Source organism: Hypomesus transpacificus, chromosome 26 (assembly GCF_021917145.1).
Source record: "Hypomesus transpacificus isolate Combined female chromosome 26, fHypTra1, whole genome shotgun sequence".
NCBI classification, from domain to species: domain Eukaryota; kingdom Metazoa; phylum Chordata; class Actinopteri; order Osmeriformes; family Osmeridae; genus Hypomesus; species Hypomesus transpacificus.
The window spans coordinates 2,882,036-2,906,426 of NC_061085.1; the positions used below are offsets into that span (position 1 = coordinate 2,882,036).

Below are 24,391 nucleotides of genomic sequence, written 5' to 3' on the forward strand. Positions count from 1 at the left end.
GGGAAACCCTGGTGCTACCATAGACTAACCTTTTGATAATATGGAATGCCATAGACCAATGAAAGTCTGAATGCCAAGCCATGAGTGATTATGCTTCAAGACATCAAGCCTGGCACAAGACAGCATGTGATGTGAAATAGTTCAAATACAATCGCTGACACAAACAGCTAATCGGAAATATTTCCCAGTTTCCACAGAAAGAGCTCCTTTATTCTGCCTGTGTTTCAAATACAGGAGCCAAGTGAAAATAGAAGACCACAAGGCCTGGGCTGTTTTTAAAAGCTCCTTGGAGAAAGCAAAGCGTGTTACTGTACATGGGGAGGAAAATTGAGAGAAGTGTTTGGAGGAGGGTGTTTGAAGCCTTTTTCCATCTTGTCTGAACGAGTCATAGCACTTTCACCTTATGTTCAAAGATCGGCACAAAGCAGCCTTTGTGTGCCCTCACTATAAAGCAAGCAAGGACAGACTGGGAAAGAGTGGTAGTTGACTAAGGATGGAATAAGTTGCCTCACAGTAGCTGTGGAGAGAGGGTTTTGTTGACTTCATTGTCGGTAAGAAAACAACTCCAATCAGAGCTCACGTAAGGCTTACAGGGATAGGAATAGCTGGTGGTACAGCATTTGACTAAAGATCATAAAGATCACAGAATCAAATCCCCACCTATTTGTCACTTTGGATAAAACAGCATCTGCGAAATAAATGCAGTATTATTACATTACAAATAGAACAGTAGTCTGTACAAACATTGCCTACGTTGATGTCATCCAACAGGACAGAACCAGGTACTGACCCAGAACTGTAGATATCCTAACTGTATTCAGAAACCCTACATTTATTCAGGTTTCCAAAGTCAAAACGGCAGCCATTAACAGCCTCAATGATGCTGGTCTGTTCCTCATTCATTCAGCGCACTGTGGTTAAGAGGGCCTCTGGGTGCCCTAATCAAAGCCAGCCGCTCTTAATTCCCAACCCAGACCACACAATTCAGGAATGCTATCCAACAGAAGGCACATGCAAGCCTATGTACAGTGGCAAGATTATTCTCTTGTATATTTTGTTTTCAGCATACAGTACCGTTTGTCAGAACGTTCGAGAAAAAGGAAAGGGGGGAGGGAGTTGAGAAAGGAGACGTTTACAGTGTCTCCTGCTTCTCTATGTGTTCACATGGTGCGGTCTTAATGAAAGAGGTTTTTTATCCAACAGCCAGTTTTTAATGCATGCCTCAGACATGACCTTATAGTAAGAGCATGCATCAGGCCAGGGTGGGACAAGGACAGCAGAAAGAGACCAGTGTTCAGAGCTGTCAACAGGGGCAGACCTAGTGAGGGAAGGAGAGATGGGGTGAGATGATGATGGTGATGATGATGAAGGGTGGAGTAGGGAATGAGGGAGCCCCCCACCTTCATCCATGACATCACTAAGAGTAAAGTTTGAGGTTGAATACCATGGCTGTCTGCTTTCATGGTGCAGGTTCATAGGAGTTATAGCCCAAGCCTGTGTTTAGGTGTTGTGTATTTACGCAGGGCAGCAAAAACAAGCATCAGTATTTCAGTATTATAAACATCAGTTTATAATATGGTGAGATGTATGTAAAGCACAATACCACCCAGACTGTGGTGCCTCAAACAGGTGGCAAAGTGCCTTATTGATGTATTCTAGAATTTTCATTCTGACTTTGTAGCCAACTAATAAAACTATTTCAACTTTTTAACTTTATTTATCCTTCAAAGGAAATTAGTGTGCAGCAGGGGTCAGAAAAACATACACAAACACAGAACAGCATCGCCAAATGACAACAACATTATACAACACAGAACACACAATAGGGACACACCTTCCCCCAAACCAATTTTTTTTTAAATCAGATTTGCATGAAGGAAAAAGAAACCCTCATTTGCATAAACCATGCCCATTGGTATGTCAATGCAGATGAACTGTATTTACAGAGGGCAACATACTGTATCTCAAATTCCCTAACTCTTGCTTGCCTACTGGTATTGAGAGTGAGAGCCCCAGCCATTAATGTGTCCTAAACTTCCAAAACATACATATTAGGAAGGTAACGTTAAAATACTGTTGGTAAGAGTGTGGCCATTAACTATTGGTTTGTTATAGAAGAGTAAATATTCAGCATGTAATCGCTCACTGCAGAGAACAACTCTATAAAATAGATGACTGGAGATTCAAAGGAATGTTGACTGAAGTTAAGAAGTGTGACATAGTGTCCTTCCCAGCACTATTCAGATTTACACCATAGAACCATCACTGAAGAACCATACACTATGAACATACTGTATCTTAACTGTTAACAGAGCTGTAAACTGTGGACTACCACTTCCCTTTCAACTTTTGTATTTTTCTTTAACCCATGCTGGGTTAAGTAAGGGTTAGGCAAGGAGCGGGAGAATGTTTCTTGAATGACTTCCTTTGTGGAACAAGGTGTTTCGGAGATGTAAACAATTAAAATTGTCTGACCTTTTTTTTTGGGGGGGGGGGGGGGATGTGAATGTTATTCTGCTTCCTCAAGAAAGTACTTTAATCAAATCTTTTTTCAGTCTTAAATGAATGTTGTCAGCAGAGCGAGGGGTTATCTTGTTATCGTGCTGTTGGAATGTGTAAAATGCAAAGTAGTGAGGCCAAGAGCTGGCTGCGCTGAATGCAGGGTGAGGCAACTGCTAAATCTTTAAACATCTTTAGCAGTTGCAAGAGCATTAGCAGTTTGTTTAACAATATGTTAAGACTTGAAATAGCCACTAGTATTCATCTCATACCCCAAGTGCTACTCCCCGCTGTGCGCCATTAGGGTGGTGTTATTTTACAGGTCACTAGTGGAGGCACATTATACATGGACAGAGTGGACTATAGATTTTGGACGTCTGTGTTTGGAGTCTGATATCCCTGTCAATAATATCTTGCAGCTACTTGTACTTGGATCAGGAGTTGCCCAGGGTTTCCTGGAGCAAAGCTTGTGGCTGAGCAAGGGCATGCCAAAAAACGTTCCCCTACTATTAGCCTAGTCATAATCTTACTACAGGCACATTTCCAGATATTGCCTTCTCTTTTGTCCGACTCATTTCGTCCAAACTTTAACACTAAATCCAAACAAACTCTCACATATCTTTCTGGAGGCCTCTGGCCATAGGACGGTATTATTGTATTAGCTCTGCATATCACTGTTACTCCCTCCTGTGTGATGAGAAGCAGTTGCGAGTTGATTGGCCCAAGGCAGACCGTCGCCATTTCCACCCTAGTTTGTTTCTTTTGGTTGTCTGGTTAGTGAGGCCCGGCCAACTCTTACACATGTGCCCTTCAGCTTGAGGTGGAGGGATACGTGCTATAGGTCCCCGCAGCTCTCTGCTGTATCTCTGGCTCCACACCAGGACTGTTTACCTTTGTGTGAAGCAAGCAAATGACTCCTGGGTAGATAAACGTGCCCGTAAATGTTTGACTTCGCTCACCACTATGCTTACATCGGCAGAGTTTCAATCAAAGGGCGTGTTGGGGCAGGAAAACCGTGTTTTAAACAGCCTACTTCATAGAACGATAATGATTTTTGGTAAGCCTAAATTGTCAGAAAGGTTAAACTAGATTTTTATTCTAAAAGCTGCCACCACCTTTGTTAACCTGATTCGGTCTGATGCTGAGGGCCCAGAAACATGCACAGTACAAAGATGTAGAATTTTTTGGGATGCTTTATTTAATATTTATATTGGGGAACAGCAGTGCGAGCAGGCACGGGCACCACCCACTCGTGATAAGGAGCCAGCATGTCACCACAACCGCACATCATAAGCTCCAACACAAAAAAGCTGAATACCGCTGTCAAATGACACCGGTGCTACTGCAGACCATAGCTGGTGGCAGACTGCCTCCACCAGAACTTCTCATTCTAGAATGTCTGTGTGTTCCAAAGATAGAAGTTAAGTTGTTAGATGTTGAAATATATTCATGGTTAAGCTTTGTAACTCAATCAATTGTTCTTTCTACCGTGTCCTGTATCTTGATCACTGGCCCAATGCCTCTATCCTTGTTTAGAGGATCTAAACCTTGTTTATCCTTTTGCCAAGACAATGCAACACAGCCCCACTTTAAAAGAATTGCGGGGGTGAAAATCTCTATTAAAACAGACCATCTAATCTCTCTATCCTTGCCGTTGCTCTTTTTTGTGGAAATATTTTTCCCAGCATTGCTGCTGATTAAGATGTCAGTAAAACACACAAATACAAATGACTTGAAATATAAGAGTGAAATACCACTTGATGGCCAAGCACACAGCTGATGCGAATTCTACGCCCCCTCGTCAAAGCCAGGCGATTGCAATGTTGTTTTCAATAAAAAACAACAAAATTTGCACTAAGCAAACCGATCCACTTTTCCATGTTGATAAAAGCATTAAAATGAGAAAAATGTGCGATTAATTGTGATTAATCGCGAGTTAACTATGACATTAATGCGATTAATCGCGATTAAATATTTTAAATGTTTGACAGCACTATTTATTAATGAAACAAAATTCACTGAAGTTATCATACAGCCTCCAATACAGCCTCCTAGTGCACACGTGAGTGAAGCGTATGGTGCGAGCTGAACATGGTTGAAAAATATATGTTGCAATTGTGGAAATGAATCAGACAAATGGGTCAGATGGCTGAGTGGTTAGGGAATACCAATCAGAAGGTTGCCGGTTCGATTCCGGGCCATGACAAACACGGATCACCACTGTGATCCGTTGTATTATAAAAGGCAAAACATTAACTTGTCAGAGTTCCCGGTTCTTGAGATAATCTTGGGAAACTAGCTGCCCTAAAATCCCATTCAAAATACATATACACAGATACACAGAGATTCTTGGCATTATTAGAGACATTATTAGCCTGGGTGCCAGCCAAACTTAGCCCCGCCCACAACATATATTGGTTGGGAAGTTCGGTCTGGCAATGCTCCGTTGGGGAAAAAACTATGCCCTTTAACAAGAGCTGTTCGTACCGTATCAAATTGTCAGAGCAGGCTTTATACGATGATGGACAGATGATGGACAGTAACGTAATCAACCACGTCACCAAAGAGCGCTTGGGTTGAATTTGTTTTCAACAAACATGGCTGCTGCTGGAGAGCTTAGATGTGTAGATTCTGCCATCGAGTCTGTTTTAGAAGACACCGACAGCGCATTCATTTTGAAAGAAGAACAGAGAAACGCGATCAAGGCATTTGAAAATATGTTTTTGCCGTCCTTCCTACGGGACTCGATAAAAGTTAACATACTACGTTGCTCTGATTGGTTGTAGGTCTATCCAATTGAGCAAAGAGGCATTTTCTTTCCGGGTTCGGTTGAAACACGCCCCATAATCACAGCCCAACGTAGCAGTAGCAGACTCATATTCTGACTAGAATTATGAGTATGACAATGTCAGGCTATTATATTGTATTAGGCATTATGACAATTAAGGTGAATGCTATTTATTTCAAAGGAAGATTTATGACACTACCCAGCACCACTCCCCCAGCCTATGATCCATCTAATATTCCAGGGATCTTTCTTGAAAAGATGTAATCAGGGATGAATGGTGTGTGGCTGTTGTTAGGCTTTGTTGAGTCTCCCCTCTGGACCCAGGGCAATGGACAAGGGAGTGATGAGGCACAGCTGTTTATGCTGGGTTGGGAGTTGATCGATCCTCCGGACCCTCTCTGAGGTGTTGTGGCCCTGGGGAGAAGAGAGGGCTGGGGGGTTCACTACTGGCTGAATCCCCCAACTGGATACCACTGTTTAAGCTCTTGGCTCCAGTTCTGAAGGTAGGCTGTCGTTATTGGGGAAGGGTGAAGAGGTCAGTAGCTGGAAGAGACACAAAAAAAGGGTTCCCCATCATCCTCTCCCATCACCTCCAGCCCACTTGTCCCCCCCGCCATCATCTTCTCCCGTCATCTCACGCCCTCTGTGGCTCCCTGGGCTGTGGGGAGGGGGGGAAGAGGCAGCCTACGCAGGAATGCAGTCGACGCCAAATCGCTCTTTGGCCTTTTAGAGGTAACCAAGCATGTCCACCTAGCTTTTCTTTGCCCTGCTACTCTCTGCCTGAGATTTTAAAAAAGACGCAACCTTGGCTGCAGAGAGGGGTAAAAACACTGCCCTCTATCCAACAACTGGGAGGCCAGACCAGGCAAGCCTATCCTTGGGACTGAGAGAACATGGAGAAGATAGAGGATCTCCAGACGGCGTCAAGTCTGTTTGCATCTCACCTGATGATTGTTTAGTTTACCCTGAAGGACAGTATAATGAGCTCTTTTGAGAGAAATAGCCTCTGTGGAATTTTCCCAGTAAACATCTGCCCTTGCTGAGATTATGTTTATGATCTGATATTTCCATTGAAGTCAGGTTCCTAGACCTTCATCTGTAGTTAAATGGACATGTGGGGAAAACATTTTAAATTAATCAGTCAGTTTCAGGCTTACAGTGTGTGTGTATGTGTGTGCGTGTGTATACTAAAATAATACATACACATAAAAAAGGTTTATGAAAAGCCTAAAAAAAAACATTTGAATGACCACCACAGCCAAAGCATACATCATGAATGTTTCCAAAACCACTTGTTTGTGCATCAGTCAAGATGATAGTAATGCTATTTCAAGTACAGTAGACCAACACAGCTACAGGTGTACTGCAATTAACCTTGTTTTTGCATCGGTGTACAGTTGTCTGTAATATCAATTTATTTATATACATGTAGGATGCACATCTTTTTAGGTTTGATACATCTGGAAGGTCTCTCAGTGATTGCTTCATTGACCCAAATGCTAACATGGGTTGGATTTAAACCACAAACCATTCACTAACGGTCCAGACTGTGCAAAAGGAACTCTGAGCAACTGGTCCACAAACCACTCACTATTGGTACAGACCATGCAACAAAACACAGCAGTTAGTCCGGACCACAAGAACAATGAAATGGACCGAACCTGGAGGTACACAATGGTACACGGTTGGCTACAACTGCTGCTGGAATAATGGCAGACAGGTTGAATCATCTCTTTGCAGATATTGGAAAAAGCTGTTTTAGCCTGTGAAGAGCATGCTGTTTATATAAATTGCATCAAGAATCCTAACCCTTCACTTATTCTGTCTTGATAGGTCTTAATAGGTATTAAATAACTTGAAATCCATTGCCTCTGTTTTCACACAAGAAAGCAAGTCATTGCGTTGTTAATCAGCGCAGTAACATGGAAACTAGTACTTATTGTTATACTAGTGACAGAGTGAAGAATGAATAGGCAAGCTTCCAGATATTCACATACCACAGATGCAGGTTTTAGCCTCAAACAAAGGTAATTGGCTGTGGTCATCCTTATTAGTTCTATTCAAATACAATACTCTCTCACACACAAACACAGCATTTGTTATTATTTAGACCAGATGCCAGCGATGCGTGACCAAAGTAATTCTATCTCCCACATATTTGTTATACTGATACATATACAGTATTTGTAATATAATGGAATGCTTGAGAGAACTGCTTTGCTGCTAATAAATCACTAGTAATATTCACATGGTTCCAATGAGGAGGCACATCAATTACAGGACATGACATTGACAAACTAGATGGCTGAAGACAGGATGTGGATGGGAACAGTTTGTCCTTCTAGAACTCATTTTTTCCAAAACATTCAAGATTTAAGATCCAAAATGGTGACAAAGGTTAGAAAAGATTATTTTGGGGAACCAACCCAACAAGGGGTTGTTGCTCCTCCACTTCCTGTGTGCTTTTTATAATTGGGGTGAACACTGTCGCTGTTCATTGGCAGAGACAGAGCCCAGCTGGAGACAGCTGGACAAGAACGCAAACACCATCCCTGAATGGTAAACAGGAGAATGCCTCCTGGTTATACACTTACTGCTTCATGAATTGAACCATCAAGCCTATCAAGATGTCAACATGGTGTTCTTTAATGTGCACAGACATAACAGGTATTGTTACCGTTGCTTGTCAGTAATGCGTCCCCCTTCTGCCACACTGTGGTTCGAATCACGGATCTTTAACCGGCTACAGATGGACAGGAATTATACTGATGAGTGAGTTTAACCAAATCAACTTGGGGACACTAATGCTCTCTCGCTCTCTGTGTGTGTGTGTGTTTAGTTGAAGCAGGTGGACCAGGCGGCAGGAGCAGCCCACACGTATTTCCAGGCCAACCCTGAGCACGTAGAGATGGGTCAGAACCTGGAGCAGTACAAGGACATGGAGGGGGTGCAGGAGGACCACTTTGTGGATCGTGAGGCACGGCCACATCAGGTCAGCCTCAAACAGAATCATCTCTTCCATTTCCCCCTTGGCAAAAGCCTTCAGTAAACATTTGTATTAACTCTTTATTAATAACAGATTACAAATTACCATTATAACTTGTATCATTGTCAGCTTCTGACATATTTTAACTTTGTACAGACTGTTTGCCACAGACTGAGGTACTTTTTAAGCTAATGCTAGTTTAGAGGTGAAGAATACAACCACATTCCCTTCTCTCTCCTTCTTCCCAGGGGGCATTCTCAGCAGCGGTGAAATTGTATGACCAAGGGGACTACAAGGGGGCTATCCTGTTGTTTGAGGAGGCTCTCCTGGAGTACTACAAGGCAGATGTGGAGTGCCGTGCCCTCTGCCAGGGACCGCAGCGGTTCGAGGAGCATGACCACGTCCTTTACCGCTACAGCCTCCATGAGCTCATCTCAGGTACAAGGCTATATAGGTGTTAACCAGAAACAAGCTAATTTTAGGTACACGATTATATAGGTGTTAACCAGAACCACGCTAATTTCAGGTACAAGGTTAGGCTCTTCAGTTTTAACTCACATATAGCTGCCACGCTATATTCTCTGGAACCTTTTCACACTTCTGTAGAATGATGCTTGAAAGCAGTGGAGCCCCTTCGCATAAAAAAACACATCAAACGGTAACTGTCTACAATGCACAAAAACATATCAAATGAAAAACACGTGATAAAATGAGAAAAGTGAAAACTACCCATAATCCAAAGCAGTAAAGGTAGTGTGAACAGAAGGACTAGCGCCCCATCAATAGCTGAAGTGATCCAGAAATAGAACTGAGTCCTCTTTTAAATTAACTGACAATGTGAATGCAAAACCAACCCAGTCCTTTTTTCAGTTGTTCCGTTTTTTGGTCCACTTTTGATCCAGTTTGGTTCATTTAAAAAGGACTACATGTGAAAACACCTTAAGACTGTAGGGATGATCATGTGCTGGCACCTGTGGTGTTGGTTCTTTCTGTCGTGACTGGAATTCCATCAGACATGTTGTCTCGCTGTTGTTGGGCTGCCTCAATCTGTCTAGGCTCATCAGCCAAACATCAAGCAGGGCGAGTCGGTCCGTGGTGGTTTGTCAGAATTTTTTTTCTGTCTTGGCAAGAGGTCAAAGTGCAAAGAAAGGGAAATCCTGTGAGTTAGAACAGTGAGATGAAGGGGGCAGCTGTGGGGGCAAGGTTGTTCTGGACCAAGAAACGCTTTGTCTGTTGCCAAGAAATCCCCATCTGTCTGTGTAAGCAGGTCTTCCCTTTTTCACAGGAACTGATGGTGCAAGTGGAATTATGGTGACTTGTTTTGAATGCCAGACTATGTTAGGTAAGAGAAGGCGTAAGACCAAAGCAAATGCACAGACTGGGTGAATTAAGGTACAGAGAAATAACAATTGGTCAATATTTCATGGAGCTGACTTATTTTTTTTACTGGTATCTTGAAATGGATAAGATGGGCCATTGAGCACATATACGTAAATTGACAAAAACCATATGTAGGTCTCCCGTTGACCTGCAGATATAGAAAACATACTTACCATACCTATGATAATAGATAAAACCTTTTTCTCTCTCTGAGATAGATTTGGCATCTGGACCACTTTTAAGGGACAGCTCATTTGGAAACCCCCTCCCGTGTGTTTTTGAGCTATCTCAGAAACATATACAGAATATGACTCGTCACACATAATTGTGTTCTGGCCTAATGTCCCATTTGTGTTATTTTCCAACACAGCTGCTGACACAAGTCACTGTTTGACTAAGTGTTTGAACAGACCAGCTATGATCTTAAAAGGAGTTCATGGGGCCTAAAAGGAGTGCAGAGGGAAAACTGAATAACAGCTCTCAGACGGTGGTCACTATCAGAGTTAACAGAAGGTAGGCTTAGACCATGATTTTGGGGTTAGTGTGTTAGGGTTGGACTATGATTTTAGGGTTGGGGTTAGTGGATAAGGGTTAGGCTGTTATTTTAGGTTTGGGTTAGTGGTTTAGGGTTCCCCTATGATTTTGTGGTCAGTGGGTTAGGGTTAGACATAGGTTAGAGATATAAGATAATTTAGCATCTTTAATCTGTTAGTATTTCAGTTGACTGGAATCTGTCCGATTTTCTATCATTGTGGTTAGCGTTGTTCTGTACATATGGTGGATGATTCGCTATGCTTTAGTTCAATTCATAAATACAGACATATGCTGTACATCTCAAATGTATTTGTCCCTGTGCTTACGTTTGGTTCACCTCCCTCTGTTTTTTTCTCACGTTCTTTACAAACCCAACATCCTACAAACCAGACCTATAAAGCTGTGACTGACCAGTGAGACCCAGAGCTGGACAGGTCATTAACAGGGTCCGTGTCCAACAGTGTCATTCACACTAGTCTTTTACTCCCTTTATGTGTAATGTTTAACAGTGTTGTATTTAAGCAATAAGGTACTTATTACACGGCTACTTGCCAACAAAATTACTTAACACAGTGTGTCTTTTTACAATTTATTTGTTACCATTCGTAGTGTTGATCAGAAGAGAAATAGTTCGCCAAAGACGTTGAACTTCATAGACTTTGAACATTCTTTAGGCTTCAAATCAGCTGACGTCGCTAAGCAACGGAGTACGCTGGGGTTGAAAAGTTACCGGACGACTTGCGGAGTGCTACGAAAGGCGTGAATCAGAAGCAAAAAGGCCACTTTCCTTGTCAGCGGTCTGTTATTCATAGGAACGGTCTGTTATCAGAAGATATCAGACCGCAGAACGTTGGGAAGCCCCATTCAAGTGAATGGAGCTTTCTACAGCGTTAAGAACAGCCGTGTAATAACGCTCAATAATGCACACCCCGGAACTCCCTCTCAACCAATCAGAATGCTTGATTTCATCCACCCGTATTATAATAATTCAGAAAGTGTAACTTCAGGGGGGTATTCCAGGTAGCGGGTTTAGTGAAAACTTTGAGTTGGTTTACCCTGAAAAGAGGCATACTCTGGGTTTCTGTTCCAGATAGAGAGGTAATGAAAACCTTTGGTCATTTTCTATTGTAACTTATTCTGTGAACCTAACTTGCTCGCTAGCATGTGACCACCTGTCACATGCTTCATTAATTCTCTTGTCTCTAAGAAGGAACGAGGCAATTAGCTACCTTCTGCCTCCCGGATTAATATTACATTACTCTACATTTACATTACATTTAGTCATTTAGCAGGCGCTTTTATCCAGAGCGACTTACAGTAAGTACAGGGACAGTCCCTCCGAGGCAAGTAGGGTGAAGTGCCTTGCCCAAGGACACAACGTCATTTTGCACGGCCGGGAATCGAACCAACAACCTTCTGATTAATAGCCCAACTCCCTAACTGCTCAGCCATCTGACCCCCCACACTACTCTGCCAGTCACTATTACAGACACTCAACAATGGTCGATAAATAATAATAAATGTTTTTATCTTAGACTTTTAATTAAGACTAAGTTAAATTGGATAAACATTTGTAGTAGTGTGCCGTGGCACAGTGGTTGAAAATCACTGAGTTACACAATGATGTGTGAGAGCCATCAAGTTTAGATCCAGTAATTCCAGGTTTTCCATACGAGAGGTGAGGGCAGGTTGGTAGCCTTACAAGATCAGCCTTTATTCCTATTCCCTAAGTTCACCATCTATTTGTCAAAATAGAAATTCAGCAAATTCAACAATTAGTATTCATATAGGCTATTGTTCCTACAATTAACATCACCTGTGACCATGCACCCTCCCGTTACTGGTCTTCCAGTAAATCTTTTTCAAGATTATCCTTTATTCTTCTACCCTAAGTAGGCCTACAACATCTTTTGGTCAGTTTTTGGCACTTTCTTTATGAGATGCCATTAGGGTGACCACCTTTGCGTTGTATCGCACAGAATTTTCACCCCTTGTCCCGCACATCACATATTGAAAATGCAAAGCGGGACAGGTGGTCACCCTAGATGCCGTTTGTACAACTCATTTACTTGTTACTGGGAATACATGACATTACATTCAATTTTACAGTTCCACTTGCAGAATTCACCTTCCATTAAATGAACATCTCACTGTATACAGCATCCATGCTCTGTTCAACAGGATCAGAATTTGCTAATCGTTTTTAAATTTATTATTCTCATAATGTCAGTGTAACTGACAATTCCACACAAGCCTGTAAATAAAAGCACATGGGGAAAGAACTACCAGTAGCTACCATACATAATTCTCAGCATCCATTTCTGCAGCAGCAGTCTAAGTCATCATCTTAATCATCATCATCATCATCCTGTGATGAAAAACATTCTGTTGGGGGTAACTGCTACGACAAGTTGAAATGGGCACCAACTGATATTTACTTTGTATCATGTCGAATATGATTAAAACCAAGGTGACGTAGAGGCTACAATCACGAGCATGTAGGCCTGAGCAAAATATGCCTTACCTGTTTATAGTATGTTTTAATATTTAATATAACATTGAACATGCTATGATAAGTCCACCACTTTTTCTACTGTAATATTAACGGACGGTGGGGTTAAATGTTCAATGGGTGGACTGGCTATTGCATTCAAATGTATGCATTAACTCGGCAGCAATCGTCTCCCACGCCAATTGTATGCGCTGCTACAGCCGTGTTGCTTTTTTCCGGAATATGTGCTCAGATTGACCATAAACACGTAATAAAACTTTTATCTGAAGTGTGGTGAAGTAGAACAACGTTTTTTGTCGCCGGGTGCCATGGTGGATACTAGTGTTGGAGCTCAATTGATGTTGGCTTTTAGTTGTCATGCCCGCACTTAACTCAGAGTGGACGTACTCCGAGTTGACTTAACAAATTCAAATCAGCTTTTCTGGAACTGATAAGTCGGAGTCTCCCATTTTAGAGTAGATCAACTCAGAGTTTAGGGTTAGGCTCAGGTTAGACAGTTTGTTAAACCCGCTACCTGGAATAACCCCCAGGCCTCTGTTGAGCTGTTCACATGGTACAGTTTATGCTGGGACACGAGGTGCTAGCCCAGGGGCGTCGTTAGACCCTTTTTACTGGGGCACGTGCCCCAGTATAAATCTGCTGTGCCCCAGTAAAATCCAAAGTTTGAGTTTTAACAATTTACTTTATTAGTCAGTGCTTTCCCGGAAAAAAACAGTAAGAAAACATTACAAAACTAAAGACAGTTTCTAAATGATAGGCCTACCGATCATCTTATTTTTACTAAAACATAAAAACAATATTACATGAAGCAACATTTTTTTAAACGTTTGCATTAACTATAGATGTCCCTGCCAAAGCTGATATCAAACTTGCCTCCCTGAACTGTTGTATAGTGGGTTAAGCTAGGGGAGTTTCTATAGCCTAGTAGTGCATTGTGCGCAGCAGGCTTGGAAGAAAAAAAAGGGATATGAATAGGGGGGGCCTGTGCCCCAGTACAGTTTTATGTCTAACAACGCCACTGTGCTAGCCTAAGAAAAGCAGTCTAACAAGACTGGTATGTCCACAGTAACGTGCTGACAGATAGCAGATGCTTCTCTGCTGTGGTGTTCTTTTTGTGGTGGCCCAAGCTAAGAATGGTTTGTCTCAAACCCAGAAAGTTTGTGTAAAATGTGACTTTAACATCTGACACTGTTTACCATGACATCTTACTAGAAAAACTGAAACATTATGGCATAAGAGGGGTAGCTTGGGTAAGTAATTACTTAGAGAAAAGGCTACAATATGTCAAAATAGATAATAGCAAGTCACAATTGGTGCAGGTAACATGTGGGGTTACCCAAGGCTCTGTGCTGGGCCCATTACTTTTTCTGTTGTACATTAATGATATATGTGAGGTTTCCAAAACATTACATTTTATATTATTTGCAGATGATACAAACTTATTTTGTTTTGGTGACAATCTGAAACAACTTTGGATACAATGGAAAAAGAGATGGTAATACTAAAAAATGTGTTTGATTCAAATAAACTAACATTAAATATAAGTTGTTTTATATTTATAAACTAAATGTATTGTATTTGGTAATCGTGCATCGAATACAATAGGTAAATTCATGATTAATGAAGTTGAAGTAGAAAGGGTGTCAGCTATAACATTTCTTAGAGTAATCAGAGATAATAACTTAAATTGGAAGCCCCATAGATCTTATACTAAGAACAACATTTCCAAACCATTTGCAATATTATACAAGGTTAAAGATTTCTCAAATGAAAAGTCATTATACACTCTGCATTGTTCCCTTGTGCTAGCATACGTTACTTATTGTGTGGAAGTATGGGGAAACACATATAAAACAAACACCAATCACATTTTTATGCTTCAAAAGAGAGCCATACGAACAGTAAAGACAACCACCTATAGGGACCCAACAAACTCAATTTTTATTGAATTAAAGGCTCTACAATTTAAAGAATTAGTAGAACTAAAAACATTACAAATCATGTACAAAGCAAAAAAACATCAGTTGCCAGAAAGTATCCAAGGGTTGTTCACAGAAAGAGAATGCCAACTTGACTTCAGGGGATCTTGTATATTCAAAAAGAACCAAGTGAGGACCAATGCTAAATACCATTGTATTTCCGTTAAAGGTGTAAATTTATGGAATAACTGTCATGCCGAACAAAAAATATGTGGGACCTTTAGTAAGTTAAAGAAGACATGAAATGCTGTTTTTGGATGCTTTTATATAGGCCTTAGTGGTCCCCTAATACTGTATCTGAAGTCTCTTTCCCGAAATTCAGCCATGGTGCAGAATTATAGCCACTACGAGTAGTCCCACAATGAGCTTTCCTCAGAACGCGCTGTTTTGGTGTCTGTAGCTTTAAAATGCTAATGAGGAGGAGAGGGGCGGCAACATGCGCTAATGTTTACAACGGATGTATCGCAATGGCTCGTAGCCCCCTTTGCTGTAATATGCCTCGAATTTGCCCATTCTCATCTGACCTCACCCTGGTTTGCAGAGGTGCACACTCATAGTCATTTCAATGAAGAGAAAGGCGGATATCGCGCGCCATAACACCAACAGCAGAACGGTTATCCAAATAACAAAGAAGTGTACAACACTGGTGTTACAGCGTTTGTATTCACACACACACTTGATGCCATCTACCTTTAAATTAGCGACAGTAACTCAGCTAGCTCGTAGCCCCGTTGCTGTAATATGCCTCGAATTTGCCCATTCTCATCTGATCACCCTGGTTTGCAGAGGTGCACACTCATAAATAATCTCAATGACGAGAAAGGCAGATATCGCCTGTGCCATAACACCAACAGCATAACGGTTATCCAAATAACAAAGAAGTGCACAACACTGGCGTTACAGCGTTTGTATTCACACACATAGCCTACTTGATGCCATTTATTTTTTCATAAGCAACAGTAACCCAGCTGTTAGCTGCAGAGCTAATGTTACAGCCACATTCTAAGGGTAGCAAGCTATAACCATATACAGTAAAGCAACAAAATGATATAGCGTTAGTTAGCTTACTTGTTCAAGGTTTGTAGCTTGACCAAGGAGAGTTAGTAATGGTCCAGAATTTTATTTCAGCAAGGCCAGTTTTGTATTGGCTCAAGTTGAGGAAACAGTAGAGGCTGAAATGTTTGGCACAGACCTACAAAACGTTGTGAAGTTGTGTCGGCGCAATTCCAGCGAAAATCAAATTAAGATACTGGTTGTGCAGAAGCTTGGATGAAGGAACAAAAAAAATCTTTTTGTTTTGATTTGCACATCCAAGCAATGAGCAACTGTTATGCTTCGTTTGTTTGCTTGCCATGATGTCTCTTCTGGAAAAACCGATATCGCACTCGCCCTTGCACGGTGGAAGCTCAGTTTCTCATGGGCGGGCCAGATGATCTGAGCGGGCAAAGCAGAGAGAGGGGAGGTAACCTTTCTCGTATCTACGTCACTTGGAGGAGATTTTCAAACAGAGCGTTTGAGCCTTCATTTTGTCAAAGGCGGAGAAGAACACGCAGGGCTTGGTTACACATATCGAAAATTCTAGCCACTGGGGGACCAAAGGCAGGCTAGGGGAACTCATATTAATGTTAAATAACCTCATAAAATGAAGTTTTCATGCCATGTCTCCTTTAAAGAAACTATAAAAAAATTATGCAATTAAATGATATGAAACAATTTAGAGTGATAGATGAACAAGATGTTTTTGTTGTATTTGAACTGTGCAACTCTTTTGTATTCTGTTCAGATCTGATTGTCAACATAATGATGTAAGACGATAATTATTTTTAAGATATGAGATGTTTTCATAAAGGGTAGGCATTATAAGCATGAGCTTCAGCCTACACCTGTTTCAGACTGATGTAAATGCTTTTGTTTGTAAGCTCAACTGTATGAAACTAATTTGTTTGTCTGAAATAAACCAAAGTAAACTACAATTTGAATTAGGGATGCGGACAAATATCGTGCTTTTTGACGATATGGGCAATATGTTTAAACAAATCAGAAAAATAATCGGACCAGCTGACTAAAAGCAGAATTCCTATATCTCTTGAAAGCCGCCCTGCTCGACTTTTAAATGTAGAATTGACTGTAAAAGTGTAAAATTATGGACATGACGTGAAGACATGGTTGCCGCTGGACTATGCGGTCTGTATTGGGCGACATTCTCACTCAAATTTCAAGACTTTCGTGACCCAAATCAAAATTCTGATGCGACAGATCATTGGGTAATCACTTTCTCTCCATAAGGCATGTCCTCCTCGACGCTTTTGGTCTTTTTAAATCTAACTATTTGTATTATCCGTGTGGTCCTTTTGCCATTTAAAATGCTATCCTTTCCCGGTTTTCTGCAGCCACAGTGCGCGTGCATCCCGATTGTTAACAAACAAATAATTGGTCTATTGCATTTTGTACTTCTGTCGATCAATTTCATATTTCTTGTTAGTTAGCCTACTGCATCCAATCAGCGCTAAAGTGTAGTACCTACCCTTTCCGTTCAGAGTTAATGTAATGTGTTTTTGAGTTAATGTAATGTCGTTTTCCATTTGGGGGAGCGCGTTTTTGTATTGAGTGAACAAGTCATCCGATTTGGGGAGAGTTGACTCGTATTGGGGGGGAGTGTTTTCATTTGGGGGATGTACTCATATTAGGGGGTGTGGTTTGCACTTCAGGGCCACCGTAGATCAGAGATTAAGACAGCTATTAAGATTTCGAACACAGCCGTAGTACAGAAGCAAACTCCAAATTGAGTGGAAGTACGTAGGAAGGCAGAGCCAGGCTAACGCGTTGCAGCTAGTGGCTCTAAATTTCGTGGTAGATTGCGTCCTACATGCATTATTGCGATAGTGCAATAGAAATAAAATCTCTACCGTTGGCCAATTTTGTATCGTTTATATTGCATATAGTTTATATCGTCCATTCCTATTTGGCAGTAGCCTACTTTCAGTCAAAAGAAGGCGATTCAAGTCGAGCTACATGTTCAATTTGCAATGCCGATTTGTCTTGTGGTGGCAAGGACCCTAAACAATACACATCTCCACTGTTAAAACATTTTTTATGAAACATCCGAAAGAAATTCAAGAAATCTAAAAGGGTAATACTTTGGATATTGGTTGGATCTTGAGATAGGGTAAACATAGGCAAATAGTAATTGTCACTAATTGTTTCCCAATTGTCTTCCTGGCATAATACAGCCTATTTTTATTTTTTTACAGTATTTTTTTATTTATTTTTACTGCTGTGGATGTTGTTTACTTCTTTAATGTTATTACTGTGTTAATGGACTGAGGATGGGAGTAGGATTCGGTATTCGGATTTGGCCAAATCTTAACCAGTGGTTTCGGTATTCGGCCAAACCCCAAAAATCTGGATTTGGTGCATCCCTAATATGAATCAATAAGTGAAATATCCAATGTTATTTCTCTGTGGATATTTTTGAACACCACGGCCTCTGTTCATAAGGCTCCTTAACTAAAGTACATATACAGCTTGGATAGAAGCCTTGATTTAAAGATTGTAAAGCTAATCTGGGACAAAAAGAAAGAAGCTGCATCACTAGATATTAGTCCAGGACCAGGCAATCCTATGCAATGACTCAAAAAATATATAATGTTCTAAACAATCAAATTAGAAGCTTTAATGAAAATGTGTTACAGTAATGCACACAGGAGTGCATTTCAGTAAGTCAGTCATTTCTCTGTTTCAGACCACTTCACCCAGGTCGTCCACTGTGAACATGAGTGTGTGAGAGACCTAGCTACTCGGCCAGGCCGGCTCTCTCCAATGGAGAACTACCTTCCTCTGCACTACGACTACCTACAGTTTGCCTACTTTCAGGGTGAGTCTCAATGCACACATAAGCTTAACACTGGACACTGTCACTGCTCTAAACGACACGTCCAACCAATTTCTTTCTTGTGATAGAACGGCCGTGTAGGTATTAATGATATGCTATGTGTTGTGTCACACCTATGTAGATCAACCTTAATTGTCAAATGTTAAAATAAAAAAACTGAGAAACACATTTTCGTACACACACACAACTGTGAATATCAGACAGTGACTCATAAAGAGCAGCAGACGATTGTGGACCACACCTTAACAGTAGGAACACGCTGTTCGGTTCAAAGCGATTGGCTACCCTTTAGTCATGATCCAGCTTAATAGGCCCTCCATAGGCCCTCTGTTGTAGTCTACCACAACTAGGGCATGCAACAAGAAAGGGATACGTTGGCAAGACAACACAAGGGGGGGAAGCCAATGTGATTAATTCTTATGAGATCATCAGATTAGACATAGTGCCCCACAGCATGTGTTTCCAATCAAATAAAGTGGATGGAAAGACCTTCAAAAACACAATAATCTCTGTCAGTGATTCTCAATAGAAGGACAGGATGTGTCGGGAGACTGCCCACCTTCTGCACAGTAAAGTCCTGTAAGAGATTGGGAGGAAACAGATCTTAAATACTGCACCTGTAGTCAATAGGAGTGTGTATGTGTGTGTTAGTTCAGACTGTAGGTGTGGGTGAGTGAGCGTGGATGTGTCTATGTTTCCACTGTCTCATACAGACTCTCAACTGCACCATTTGCTCCATTGTGGTCATGGTCCAGGAATGTGAGCCCTAATAGATTTCCATGGCTTAGACTCACATCCTATTCAGCCTGCGGAGGCTTCATTACATGGGAGGATGCAATATGACCTTTGGAGGAGACACTGTAGGGTTTTTTGGAGGGAGAACGGGTTGCGTGTGGGTATGACGGGGGTGGTGGTGGGGGGGGGGGGGGTGAAGTGGGAGAACAGGGGTGTGTGCAGTGCAATGACAGCGCACTTTATTTCAGGCCTGGCAAACATCCTTTCAGAACTGCTTGTGAAATGGGACGGATCATCATGATGTTTGACTGTCTGACCTCTCTCTCTTTATTTGGAACCTTCTTCCTACCCTCTCGTTTCTCTATGATGCTCTGCCTCACACTCTTGTCTCTCTCTCTCTGTCCAACCTTGTCCTCCCCCAGTGGGCAGAGTGGAGCACGCTCTAAAGTGTGCCCTGTCCTACCTGCTCTTTCACGAGGGTGAGGAGTTCATGGCGGAGAATGTGGAGTACTACAGGGAGGTTCTGGGCTTTGACACTAAGCCCGACAAGGTAACACAACTCAACAAACCCAGTCTGGACAGAGTGGGAGAAAATGTGTACTGTTTACACATGTTTACTGTCTGCAGTGGAGGTTACAAGCTACTTCTTAGTGTTTCCGTAGATCCCAGCCAGAACGCTGGAACTGAACTTGTGGTTCTAATTTGGTCCGTGTTCCGTATCCAGCTGCCGTATTTAGTTAGATACCACTGAGTAAATTTGATGCCAGCATACTTTCTGATACAATGTATTTCCCTTGGTGTTTATAATCATCAGGTTCAGTTGAAAGGGATGGTAAATATGTTGGTGATTTAGAGCAGATGAGGGGAATGGTGTAATTGTAAATTGAGGATAAACCCCCATAGACAGCTGGTGTCTTGTTCTACATTCCCAGCTTAAGGGTCTTTGTTTGGAAAATGAAATGGAGCTGTTGCGTTATGGTTGGAAAAGAGAATTTATCCCGGATGCTCAAGTTTCAAAACATGCTGGAGTCATTGTCTTCTGTTCCCTCATGTCCTACCAGACATTATCTGTTATTTTCCATGCTAAAGAATTACTAGTCTTCCTCCAGATACCTTGCATTACAACATTTAGGCCCTGCAAAGAGGAAAATGACCCCCCACCCACATTATGTCCAATGAGGAAATGAGCCACATTAAGGATTGATGCTTTGTTTTATTATGTTTCTCTCAGAATCTTATTTAATAATACATTTTCCCCTGCCCGATCCATCTTCACAGAAGGCTGTGTGGTATGTGACGCGCCATAAGCAGGAACTGGAGCTGCTTCTGATTGGCAGTGATAACATGGGGGTGGAGTTCACTGAAGGGGTAAGCACATGTGGAATGACGAGTTCGCAGTGAGGGAATCTCTTGATGCTTTTGTCCAAATGCAACTGAATTATTTACTGAATTCCTGAAAATAGACAGTTATACCAGGCAATATTTGCAATAAATAAATCTTGACAGAATTATGGTGGAACACGCACTTTTTTCTACTGGACTTCTTGTACCAGTAATGACTTCTGTTCATCATGAAGGTGAACCTTCTCGAGCTCAAACAACATTCCTCCCAACATTGTCTTTCTCCAATCAAGGGAATAGCAACATCTTGGATTATCTTTGGTTCATATAGGAAAGTTGATTGAAAACTTTAGGGTTGGAATGAAATTAATTGAAAGAATTGGTGTTAGTTTGAGAACTTGATAATGCTGCATTAAGAGTTATACTGTATAGTTAAGTTCAAAACTCCGCCAAGGGAGGTAACCGTGTGGGTAGTAACAGGTGACTACATTAACCTGTGACAGAGGTGTTTACCTTAGCAGAGAGCACCCCCTACTGCTGGTCTGGACATTGGTTTGGAAATGTGGTGTCTTTCTCCTTCCCTCTCTTGTAGAATTACTGGGGCGGCACAGGCGGGAGAGAGGACTCTAACAGGTAAACAAACACTCTATCTGATCCAACTGTATTAAATTAATTGCTGTAGTGTATGATTTAAAAAAAATAGTTTTAATGTGCTACACCTCTTTCTTACCAGGATTCCTTCAGGTACGGATGGTGGGATGGAGTATGTGCCTATCTCAGAGAAGAAGAACAACTCTGTGGCTCCAACGCAGGCGCTCCGAGAAGGTGTGATGCCTCTTCGACAGCACATAGGTTTCCTTGTAGATGACACAGTGGGCCTTCCTAACAGTGTGTGTTGCTATGTGTCTAGGTGGTCCCCTGGTCTACGACGGTGTACAGCTGGTCCACAACTCTGCAGCGCTCAATGGAACACAGCGGGTTCTCCTGGATGACGTCATCTCAATGGACGAGTGCTCAGAGCTAAAAAATCTCGCTCATGTAAGACCCTCTTTCTCTTGTAGTCTCTCTATTTTTGTTGCTGTCTTTTTTGGTTGTCACAGATATGTGTGTTTGAGTATTTTCTTTGACTCCTCCAGACTGTCACCATGGCAGGAGATGGCTATCGAGGCAAAATGTCTCCTCACACACCCAATGAGAGGTTTGAGGGGGCAACAGTACTTAAAACCTTACAAGTAAGCAACTGTCTAGACAGAGACTACATTATAGAAGGATAGATAGACGCTACCTCAGTAAAACCAAGCCATGTTTTCTTCTCTCCTCAGTATGGCTATGAGGGCCGTGTGCCGCTCCGAAGTGCCCGTCTCTTTTACGATGTTAGCGAGAGGACCCGGCGTGTCATTGAGTCTTACTTCATGCTCAACTCCACCCTGCACTTCTCATACACACACCTAGTGTGTCGGACAGCTATCACAGGTGACACATATATACAAACACGCACCAAGACATACCCCACTCCTCCCTGGACACACACTCCACACATGCAAAATATGCCACTAGTTTACTTGTGTGTGTGTGTGTGTGTGGTTGTAGGTCAGCAGGATCACAGAAATGACCTGAGCCACCCTATCCATGCTGATAACTGTCTGCTAGACCCAGAGGCTAACGAGTGCTGGAAGGAGCCTCCAGCTTACACATATAGAGACTACAGGTCAGAGAGCAGCTCAGCCTGCCTACCCTCAGGTTCTACCCGCCAAAATTTCCTGTCTCTGCCAAAAATAAATATTAATGGGTTTGCTGTTGTTTTTTCAGTGCTCTTCTGTACCTAAATGGGGATTTCGAAGGCGGGGAGTTCATTTTTACAGAAATGGATGCCAAAACAGTTACGGTCAGTTTTCCTCTTTTTTTATATGAGTTTCTTTTTCATCATATTTATTCATAGCATATTACAACAAAAACCTGACATTCACTCTTCATTTATGTCGAACTTTGTACACAGTATCAGACAAAGTTGACGTTTTCCCCCACTCTCCTCCATCCTCCCTTCCCAGGCATCAGTGAAGCCGAGGTGTGGCAGAATGGTGGGCTTCTCCTCAGGGGGGGAGAACCCCCATGGCGTGCGGGCCGTCACCAGGGGCCAGAGGTGTGCCGTGGCGCTCTGGTTCACCCTGGATCCCCTCTTCAGAGAACTGGTAACCCCCGTCATGTTTATTCCTATGGCATTAGTAACACAGGCAACTGATTCTTGACCGACTCAGAAGAGCTGACAGGACATTCACTCATTGTCTGTGTGCATGGAGCATGTCTAGTGCCTCCTTAACCTCTCTCCTCCCTCCCCCCTACAGGAGCGTCTTCAGGCAGACGAGGTTATGCAGGCGTTGGACAACCACAACAGCCAGACACACTGGGACCAGGGCCTCAACATCAACCCCAAGGACGAGCTTTAGGAGCCAACAGGGCCCCCAGTCAAATTCCTCTATCAATCTATCTATTTATTTAATGACGATTGTATCGAAACAATTCTATTTTTGTACTATTTAAAGTGCAAGGTTATATTGTTGTTTTTCTTATTAATGTTGTGGCTTGTGTGTGTGTGATCCAGATTTTTCTGTACATACCAGTACCTTGGTTGTCTATCAAAAACTCACCAACTAGATGTGTGGTTCAGTCAAAGAGTACTTCTCTGGTTACTGGGTTGCAGTCCAGATCACAACACACATCATTCCTATACGGTTCTTTACTGCACTGTGAACACGCCAAGTAGAGGAACTATGGTTGTCCTTAATTCCGGAGCAAGCACAGGCCGTGCTTATGATCTACCAGTTTGTGTATGTTTATCTCAGTCTATCTTTAATCTCTGAGGGATAGTGGTACTGCAACCATGCTTCTGACTGTTCAAATCATTGCCTTCAATGTATGCAGACACACAGGAAGAAATATTGGGCATTTCTATTGTTCTAGACACTTCACAGATACAATATATTATATATTCTCTCAGTGGCTGACTCATACAGTCACACAAAAGATATTCTGTTTACAAGTTAACTGACATGAAAACATGGTGTGTGTGTTTGTGCGTAAAAAAATCAACAGCGATAACAGTTGTTGGCATTCAATTTTAGAAACCTTTTTAATAAAAGATGTCATTTATTCCTGTTTCAAGGAATACTTATTCATATGGTGGCGTATAGTTAAACTTTCCTCTATATACTACTAAACTGCAGGCTACACATTCAGGCAGGCACATGCACTGGTAGTCCAATGGAAAGAAAGTGCTTTGTGAAAGTGCCTATCAATACAATGTTACAAACTACACACAGTATGTAACTTATCAGTTGAAGATATAGTGTAGGGTTTAAGCTTACGTTTCACTTTTGATAGGGACACTTTGTCTTATTATTTAAGTATGAGTTGCTGTAACAAACAAATGGATGTACCCTTCTTTTTTTTGTCATGTGTACCAATAAATTAGAGACTAGACTGTCCTTTATTAGCAAATTTACTATTCAGCAAATTTTGCTGAACCCATAAAATGTCTTCTTGTTGTAATAAAATTTACTGTTTAATAAATCTTTCTTGAAAACACTTGGGACCAAGAAAAAGGCATATGGTTTGCCCACATACTCAATATAGCTCTGTGGTCTTTGATGAGGTCCACACAGGAGGACAAAGTGGCTCTGCTTGTAGAAGATACGCTATGTTGAAAACAAATGACAGTATAATTGATGCACTTACTTTCAGTAAATAT

General features: G+C 41.7%; 1 protein-coding gene across 1 annotated transcript in view; it reads left to right on the top strand.

Moving 5' to 3' along the window:
• The window catches only part of p3h2 (prolyl 3-hydroxylase 2), a 53,452-nt gene extending 29,302 nt beyond the window's left edge, over nt 1-24,150 (top strand). The window contains exons 2-15 of the mRNA XM_047049641.1: nt 8,127-8,279; nt 8,522-8,711; nt 18,421-18,552; nt 19,728-19,855; nt 20,584-20,673; nt 21,239-21,279; nt 21,380-21,471; nt 21,557-21,684; nt 21,783-21,878; nt 21,969-22,119; nt 22,237-22,354; nt 22,456-22,531; nt 22,695-22,835; nt 22,989-24,150. Of these exons, the coding sequence (XP_046905597.1) occupies nt 8,127-8,279; nt 8,522-8,711; nt 18,421-18,552; nt 19,728-19,855; nt 20,584-20,673; nt 21,239-21,279; nt 21,380-21,471; nt 21,557-21,684; nt 21,783-21,878; nt 21,969-22,119; nt 22,237-22,354; nt 22,456-22,531; nt 22,695-22,835; nt 22,989-23,090 (1,638 nt within the window). The 3' untranslated portion in view covers nt 23,091-24,150. The remainder of the gene's footprint in view (nt 1-8,126; nt 8,280-8,521; nt 8,712-18,420; nt 18,553-19,727; nt 19,856-20,583; nt 20,674-21,238; nt 21,280-21,379; nt 21,472-21,556; nt 21,685-21,782; nt 21,879-21,968; nt 22,120-22,236; nt 22,355-22,455; nt 22,532-22,694; nt 22,836-22,988) is intronic.
• The last annotated feature ends 241 nt before the right edge of the window (nt 24,151-24,391 follow it).